The following is a 9197-nucleotide window of genomic DNA, read 5'->3' as shown; positions in this document are numbered from 1 at the left end:
GTTTTGTTTTGTTTTGTTTTTTTTAAGGTAAATTGGTACAATTGCATTGACTCCCGTTGAAGTCAGCCTGGTTTATTTTTTAGCGACTTGGCCCTGTAGTTTTTCCTTGGTAAGCTTAGCTTGCATGAAATAAGAGATTCGTAGCCTCAGTTGAAAACACAGGATAGGCAGACTCTGTGCAAACTCAAACGTGTATTTCTTCCGGAGATCTCAGCCTGAACGGTAATACATATCTGTGTCAGTCCTCGGCTCCTGGGGTGGTTTGGCCCATAACCTTCATAATCAGATGTTCTTTTCCACGGGCTACCTGCACATTTCAGCCAACGCCAGGTGGGACCCCTGTGCTGCTTCGCTCCTGCCTTACTCCTCTCCAGGTTTTGCTGAATGTTGCTAAATTATCCGAATATTTTGGCGAAACACAAGACAAGGATGAAATCCACAAAATTCTTTTCCTCCCCTGACTTCAGTGACGTTGCTTCTTTCATCTGAAGTCAGGTCCAGCATCTCCAAAGTGGCCTGGCCGGACTGCTCTCCTGGGGCACCTCGCATCCCCAGGGAGGTTGTCCTGCGAGGGCAGCTGGGTCGGTGGCTGCAGGAGCTGCAGGGGCTCGTGGCACGCTGCGTCTTGCTGCCGTAGCCTGGTTGTCCTCCGTACTGAGCTCTCTCCCGTTCCTGTTCTGGGCACAGAACAGGAATTTGTCCACGAGGATATCAGCGAATACTAGTGACTCACCAACTCACATAGACATTTTGGATGCAACAATTCTGTTTGCAAAATGCTTGCAGTTAATGAATTAATTATGTAATACTCTCCTCTGAGCGGTAAACTGTAAACTAAGCAAGTAATCAGCAGGAGACTGGCTGGGTGCGCTTCGTTAGTGTTTTGAATAAACATGAGTGCAGGAAAAGCCAGAGCGCACCATTGCTGCCCACGTGTGCTCAGGTGTGCCCCTCAGGTTCGATAGTTGAAAACAGTCACGATTTCTTGGAAAAGAAAATTTTGGAAGGGGTAGTTGGTACATTGGATCCCAAAACATGTCGGTACCCACTACCACTCTGCTGTGGAAGAAACGTCCCCCCTTTTCTTTATTTTATTTTTGAGGCATAGTGATTAAGAGTTAGAAATCTTTGTCAGAGTATTTGATCTCATGTCCTTACTGGTCTCTCATGTCACTACCTTACTGGTGCTCCTACTTCACTGCTGGCATTTGCCTTTCTCTCCCAGAAGGATTAATTTACTTTGTGCTGCCTTTGGCGTACCTGAAAAGACAGGTCTTGGATGTTTTGTGGCTGGGACTGCGGCTGGTGCCGATGAACTAACTCTGTTAAGGGAGCTGCAGGATGTCTGTGTGCACTGGGTGATGCCTGAATCAACCAGGACAGTAGTTACAGTCAGAGCTGCTGTGACAAATCCTATCTGGTCCTGTGCCAGTGGATATTTCACTTCATCAGGCAGGTTCTTTCACTGATTTTTTTTTTTTTTTTTTTGTATATTTACTCTTATTGTGTTATTTTATCCTCTTCCTAGACAGCTTTAAACTAGTAACAGCAGCTACTTGACATGTAATTAAAACTAATGACAGTTAAAATTATGCATGCCTGAGTGTTTTGGTCTTTGAAACGAAATTTATGATATTTGCACTTTCTCTTGTGGCAAAAACATGAGCTCTCCTCGCAGACAGATGGCTTTCCAGGTGACGAACGTTTGGGAAGACTGGATTGAGCAGCAAGCCTTCAGTCTGCATATAAAACTCTGATTTTATTTATTTATTTATTTATTTTTGACTGGTGGACTCCTTGATCTCAAACTAGGGTGAAGGTGTGTTTGTTCCTGGGAAAGCAGAATAAAATCAAGCTAAACTTTCTCTTGAAATGTTTACTGCGCCAATGGCATTTGAGCAGCTGCTGCAGATTGGCCTCAAAGCTGCCTGGGGAGAGTTGCGTGCGTCGCACCCACACATCGGATTTATGTGCTTTGTCCTGTAGCATTCAGACCTGTAATGTTTTTGGTTGAGAGCTGCTGGAAGTTTACACGAAGTGAAACGAAGTAGCTTTGGTCATAGCACATCTGATATTGTACTTAAGTAACCTGAGAGCTGATAAATTGAGGAAAATCTCTCAATTTTAAACCAGAAATGGCTGGACTGGGTTGAACCAGTTTTGCTCTTAATGCCCTTGTGCGCAACTGGCATGTTTGCTTCTTGCATTGCTGCTGAGCGTGAAGCTGGTGACTTATCATAGCTCTGAGGTCTCTTTCCCAAGTAATAAAAATTAGTGAAGGGCCCATCACTGTAAAACGTGGATTATTTTCCCTCATATGCATTTCTTTGTTAATATCTGCAATGGATTTATTTGCTGCTTGGAACTCACTCAACAATGTGAGATTTTTTTTCTGCAATGTTTGCAGTTAGCTTTCAGTTTTACTACACCGAAAAAATGGAAATCAGCAGCAAATTGCGTGCTTTTGCTCTGCCTCTCCTTTCCCAGCCCACTTTCAAATATGCCTCTCTCTTCTTGCAGCATGATTTGTTCTCTGCTATTACACTGTCTCCTCGTTTATCTTGATTCCACCACATTTCTGGTGTGCCTAAATCAGTATCCTTAACTGCAAATCAGGAGTACCAGGGCGTAAGTAGGGCTTACAGCCGCGATACTGAATTTGGAGATGCAAAAGGGATCAGAATCATTTAGAAGTGACACTTTTTTTTCCAGGATATGAGAGCTCATGCAATAAATAGATGGCGTGGATCCCCATGCAGAGATGGCCTGGCTCCAGCTGTGCATGAGACAATATTTAATGTGCCTGCGTGTCACTTTAAAGCAAAGCTGGCCAGGTACGAGAGAGGGTCTGATATTTTTCTTCCAAAGGATTCTCCGATCTTGCACCGGAGACAGCTGGAGTTTGATCTGGACAAGTAGTAAAAGCTGAGGGAGGGTCTCGGGGTTTGATCATGCATTGTGAGAAAAAGGAGGGGGAAAAAAAAGGCCATTCTGAGCGTGTGCTGCTGTAGCAGCTCCTCTGGGTGCTGGGGTAGGCTCGGGCACGGCGATTTCAGCCTGGTGTGGCCGTCACAGCAGGTACAAGTGGGACAGCACCGGAAAGAGGAATGTTTTTTTTCTAAGCAGCTCTGCCAGAGTGCGGGTTTGCTCTCCAAGATCTGTTCAGCCTTTGGCCTCTCCTTTTAATGCCCTCAAGCAAACATTGAAATGAGGGGTTTCCTAGCAAGCAGCCCAGAGAAATGAAGGGAGATCACCTGCTGATCTGGAAATCCCATCCCTCCCAACCTGGCCACCTACTGAGCTGGTGACCTACAGCTAAAGAGCTCCTTCTGTCCCCACTCCTCCACTCCTGCCCATCTTGCAGCTCTGAGTGAAACAAAACCGTCCCTGTTGATTTATTGCCCAGATCCTCTTCTGGGAGCACGTGTTTTTCTGTCTGGGTAGAGGTATGCTGAAGAATTGCTGCCCTGGTTGTCTGCCAGGCAGCAAGGTGGGACACCCGCACGGGTTACAAGGGTGGCCCAGAGCAGCCTCATCTCCTGCCTTTGTGGTCGCCGGGTTGCAGGAACGAGGAGGGGACTCAGACCAGACACGAGTGGTCGATCAGCTGAAATCAGGCTCCATCAACGGCGAGGAGGAAGGTCTGTGCCTGATTGCTGCGACTCTGGGAGTGGGAATTGGGCAGAGGGGGGGCACTGCAGCACTCCCCACCGCAGGTGCCCACCCCATCCGGACAGGGTTGGGACAGAGGGATGCACAGCGCGGTGAGCATTTGCTCTCTGCTGTGCTACTTGAGCTGCGGGACTTTTTGTAAGAGTCCTGAGGACTGGACAAAATGTACAGAGGATTTTTTGAAATTAAGCGTAAGCAAACCGATGAATAAAACTTAATCTTGAAGTGAGAAATTGTGTTGTTTTGCCTCCTAAAGGCTGAAATGAGACAATTCAGTATTTGGAAAAAGAAAAATAAAAAAAAAAAAAAAAAAAGAATTTCCAGGAGGATTCTTAAATTTCTGGGTGGATTTGCAGATAGTTTGGGTAAACACAAACGTCATCCTTTTCTGGCAAAGAAAAGGATGTAGCTGTAGTTCGCTGCCTGTTTCAGCCACCAGAGTGGGTACCCGACCTTTCTTCGCGTGTAGGAGCATCTCTGGCCTGGCCCTTTTTGGACACCGTGCGATGGTGTATTCACAGCTATACTTTCTTTGAGTCTTGAGGTATTGCTAAATGTTCCCTGGCTTAAATTAGAACACCCCCCCCCCCCCCCAAAAAAAAAAAAAAAGTGTTTTGACTTCTGCTACCTGGTGAAGCTGGTGAAATCCAGTGTGTGGGGCACCGAATGTGACGGACATGGGAGGGTGAGTGGATTTTAGACTTCAGGATGATGAAAGAGCTCCTGGTATCAGCCCACAGGGAAGAAAGATCTGGCAAATAGGGTGCTGGTGTGGGGTATGGTCTGAGGTATGCAAGCACGCGGCCACGTGTACACGCACGGCACGTTCACATTGTTTTCAAATTTTGTTTATGCAAAGATCAGCTCTTGGATCTTTGACTGATGATAGGTTTCTGCGAGGAGGAATAAATAGGGTGCAATAACTATTTTATAGCTATCGTTAACCAAGCAATTAATCTATGTCTTGGAGGAGGCAGTTCCTTATTCGGACCTCACTGGCTGCTCTGGCTCCCCCATTTATATTCAGCAGGCTCTCGCGGTTGAGTTGCTGTTTGGTTTCAGGAAGGGGACAGCTGTCTGTGGTTTGGGATCTGAGTGTGGCTCATGCCCCGCAAATTTAGTTGGGGATGCAGAGCTTGGACACATGGTGTTGTAAACTGCTCCGAGCCTTGCTTCTACTTGTAGACTTTGAATAATATCCCCTTGTTATTGCCTGTGCTGAGTGGTGATGTACGTGAGTGTTTGAAGGAGCCCCCCCAAAAAAAAAACAACCCAGCCTGGGGTGGAAATCAAAAGGCTTGAATGAAACATCTCATCATTCAAAGATCACCCAGTATTGACAGTAACATCACCTGCAATCGTTCCCTGACTTGCGGGTGTCTTCTTTTCTCTTGGCTTTGTTGTGCTGGTTTGACAAACGCATTTGCAAGCCCCTGCTGAGAGCCCAGCACAGGCGTCAAAGGAGAAATGAGACTGATGCAGCCCAGGGCTGAGGCTGTGTGTCCTCCCGGGGGGGACAGGGATCCCCCACGGCGTCGAGACCAGCTCAGCTCCCAGGGCACGGCAGGACCTCTGGCATGGCCTCGCTGCTCATGCTGCTTTCAGGGCGCTTGTTGCACCAGGTTTTTTGCAAATAATTTCTGAGACGCGGTGGTGGTGGTGGGCTTGGAGGCAGTTGGGAAGACAGGGTGAGGGTCTACCAGTTTCAGCAACAGTTCAGCGTTAAAACTGTGTGCACGATGGTCCTCTTTCATGACATGCGCAATCTTAACAAACCCATGCACGAAAAAGGCAATTTCAAATCAGAGCAGTACTGCTGGGGACAAGGGGGTTTGACTGATTAACTCTGGAGACAGGTCTGCTCCTCTGTCTTTTGGTAACTCTTCTGTACTGTCCTCTTTGGTGCGTAAAGTCTGGATGAGTTGAGATTTGGAAACCGCCCTATCATTTTGACTATCTGATTTCAGAAAAGATGGACTGTGCTTTCTAACGGCTCAACCCATAGTAGCTCTCCTTCACAACGATGGGGACTGCTCGTGCTGAGCTTGTCTGGCTATTTCTGAGCAAGGAGGAGTAAGGAAGCCAAACTTTACATTCTGACCCATGCTACACACCAGACAATATAACTGGAAAATGGGTTCATGAGTACAGCAAGCCTTTTCACCTCCCATCCATGGGCTCCCTCTTCCTTGCAGTGGGGTGAATGCTGCTTTACTCTCTCTAGTGGGCTTTGACTAGTGTGTCTGCAGCCTGAGGAGGGTCTGAAAACTAACAAGTGCTGTCAGTGTAGGGAATAGCCAAGTATAATGGTATTTCTGCCCCTCTGAATTCAGGAAGGGGCTAATCCTGTAGCAGGACTTGCTGGTCAGTGTCCCGCGCCGCAGACAGGGCGCAGGTGAGGCGCCCTGAGTCCCAGTACCGCTGCGGATGGTGTGCGTGGAGGCGGTTGGGAAGACAGGGTGAGGGTCTTCCAGTTTCAGCAACAGTTCAGCGTTAAAACTGTGTGCACGAGGGTCCTCTTTCATGACATGTGCAATCTTAACAAACCCATGCCCGAAAAAGGCAATTTCTTTCCAAGCCTCAGGGAGGCTGGAAGCAGAGCTTTCCCTGTCCCCACAAGTGATGACCATTTAAAGGCCTTGAAGGGAAATAGGTGGTTAAAACCTAAATTCAGTTTCCGTATAAGCAAACGGAGTTCAGTGCCAAATGGCGTAGCACACTGCAGTCCTGAATTTACTCGTAAGCATTAATTTGTTTCTAATTCTGTAACTCGGTTAAAGTTGTGTTGGCATTGCATCGTTGTATCCTTGCTAATGAGGTAACGGGGCTAATGCAAGCAGAGGACTCCTGTCCGGATGTTGGCAGCATCCCAGGGACAGTACTTTTAGAGTCACTGGAGAAGCGCCAGACACCATGGAGGATATATTTATACTAATGATGCTTTATCATCAGTGAAAGCCAGGACAGGCAAAGCGTTCTTGGTGTATGCAGGACTGTATTCACTTTTTGTAGCAGTAAAGCAAAATCGTCTCCTGTGAACAGAATGAGCGATCTCTCTTTTGCTTTTATAATTGAGATTGTTAGGGACTTCAGATAGCACAGCTTTGCCCATTGGAGACCACATCCCCTCACCCCCCCTCCTCTCCCTCTGTACTTTCCTCTTAGACTCGGTAACGTAGGTCTGGTCCCTCAGGCTGGATGTTGCAGTTTGTTGATGGATGCCCTGAGAATAACAACATCAGAGGTTCCTGATTCCTCCCTGGAGGAGGGCAGAGGGCAGATGCAGTTCTCCAGGACAGATGATGCTCCCTCACATGGGTGCTCGTGTGCTTGGGGGCAGTGCATTAGGGAATGCTGAGTGTTCCCTGACTGTGGCACTGTCACAGGAATCCTGTCTTGTTAACACAAACTGTGGTGTAACTCCACTACAGACACCTGTGTGAATGGAGAATCAAGCCCAGTGCATACATTTGAGTATAGGGTAAATGTGAATGTGACCGAAACCAGGGCGAACACCCCTGGATGTGCCTCATCCAACTTGTCCGGTCCTACCCCAAATTCAAACTGAATTGCATGTCACAGTCATCAGCTGCTTTGTTTTTATTTCACTGCTTTCAGTCCTCATACAACTACAATTTTAGCACTACTGCTAAAGAAAAGAAAGAGCAAACCACAGCCAGTCACGGGAATAACATAATTTTAAACTCTGTGAGACAGCTGATACTATTAAAAAACATGGCCCTATTATAGGCTGTCATTATTGATGGCTACTTGAGGAGACATACACTATAAAATATAAAGATAAAAAGCAAAAGACTATTTAGATAGATGTTCAGCTGAATGTTGCTAGCATCAAATCAGTGGCACTGAAGAAAATGACAACAGGCATATGGCACAGCCTCTGGACTAAATGTGTGCATGTTATGGATCTGCTAAGGCTTTGCCTTTACAATGTACACTTTAAATCAAAGCAACATTGAAGTCAGTATTGATTGTTCTTGGAGATATATTTTACCTTCAGGCAGTGCTGTTTCCCAAAGGAGCGTGAGCAAGAACATACGTCTCTGTGCAGTGCTGACTGCTCGTGGACAGGGATCTCCCTGAAATCCTCTGAAACCGATTCCTCCTTTGGAAGTACCCACTGCTGCTGCTAAGGGACCGCTGTCTGTTCTTCAGGTACTCCCGGTAGTTTTTGGTGAGCAGGGTGTAGAGGAAAGGGTTGATACAGCTGTTGCTGTAGGTGAGACAGGTTGTCAGATAATTAATGTTCTTCATCACCTTGGGAGATAAAGGGAAGGATTCATAATACTGGAAGAGGAGCTGCCATATCCAGAAAGGCAAGAAGCAAGCCCAGAACACCAGCACTATCGTGAAGATTAAATAGAGCACCTTTTGATTCGGCAGCCGCTTGGTCTGCTTGAAGGATGCTGTTTGAGACACCCAGTAAATCTTGGCTAATCGGATGTAAAGGTAGCCAATGATTACCCCTGGGCCCACGATGCTGGTACCAAAAAGGATGGTGAGATAGACTTTGTAGGACAGCTTGCTCCAAGTGGGCAGGCAGATGCTTTTGTTGTCCCTTTGCACCAGCTGGATCATGATGAGCATTGGGAGAGTGAGCAGCAGTGATACCAGCCAGATGACAACAGCAATGGCCTTTCGGTAACTCTTGGACCTCTTCACTGTGTCCAGGGGCTTCAGCACAGCAAAGTAGCGCTCTGTGCTCATGACTGTGAGGGTGAAGATGCTGGCGTGCATAGTGAGGAAGTCCAGACTGAACAGGATGCGACAGCCAATGTCCCCAAAGTACCATTTCTGAATGAAGTAGGTCCCAACGATGAAGGGGATGGTGAGAAGGTAGAGCAGGTCCGCCAGGGCAAGGTTGATGATGTAAATATACATGGAGGCAGATGATCGCAAGTAATGGCACATCACCAGCAAGGTGTAGACGTTACCCGTCACCCCAATCACGCACATGAGGGAGAGGATTGTCCCGATGGTGCAGATGGCGATCATGTCCTCCATGGAACTGGCGGCTGGCATCCCGTCCCCGGTGGCATTGGTGGAGGCGTTGGGTCTGATTCTGAACAGGCTGCCCTCGCTTGTGTCTGTCACCATGTAGGGGGTTGCAGAAAAGTGGCTTTCCAGCTCGTCGGTTAGGGACATCCTTCTGGCCTTCTAACGCCAGAGGCTCTGTTCATGCCACAGAGGTCTGAAGATTTGTTCTTTCTGCTCTGGGAAATGTGACTGCTGAGAGACGGTGAACCATTTCTTAGCAGGGTCTCATCCAAGGAAGATCATCATTCTCCACTAGAGGAAAGATGTCAGAAACCAACATATTAGAAATCTGCCAGAGCAACACAAATTATCATTTAGAAGTTACCTGTCCCTGAGTACGTATCTGCACTGTCTGCATGTACCAAAAGTCTTCTCACTGAGGCCACTCGTGTAAGATTCCTGCTGCTATTACAAAAGCACAGCTTTGAGGAATGACAGGTCTTAGTGTGTCCATGGAAGAGACAAAA

The 9197-nt window shown here is 47.2% G+C and overlaps 1 protein-coding gene across 1 annotated transcript; it reads right to left on the bottom strand.

Moving 5' to 3' along the window:
* Positions 1-7689: 7689 nt before the first annotated feature.
* LOC104289846 (urotensin-2 receptor-like) lies at positions 7690-8790 on the bottom strand. Its single transcript, XM_009888864.1, has one exon. It carries the CDS (start codon positions 8788-8790, stop codon positions 7690-7692), a length of 1101 nt encoding a protein of 366 aa, XP_009887166.1.
* Positions 8791-9197: the final 407 nt, after the last annotated feature.

Source organism: Charadrius vociferus, unplaced genomic scaffold (assembly GCF_000708025.1).
Source record: "Charadrius vociferus isolate BGI_N301 unplaced genomic scaffold, ASM70802v2 scaffold281, whole genome shotgun sequence".
Taxonomy (NCBI): domain Eukaryota; kingdom Metazoa; phylum Chordata; class Aves; order Charadriiformes; family Charadriidae; genus Charadrius; species Charadrius vociferus.
Note: the sequence above shows the minus strand (reverse complement) of the source record. Positions and strands in the feature narration are given on the sequence as shown.

Excerpts from the sequence above, each read along its gene's own strand:
- LOC104289846 (XM_009888864.1), bottom strand. The coding sequence starts at position 8,790 with ATGGTGACAGACACAAGCGAGGGCAGCCTGTTCAGAATCAGACCCAAC.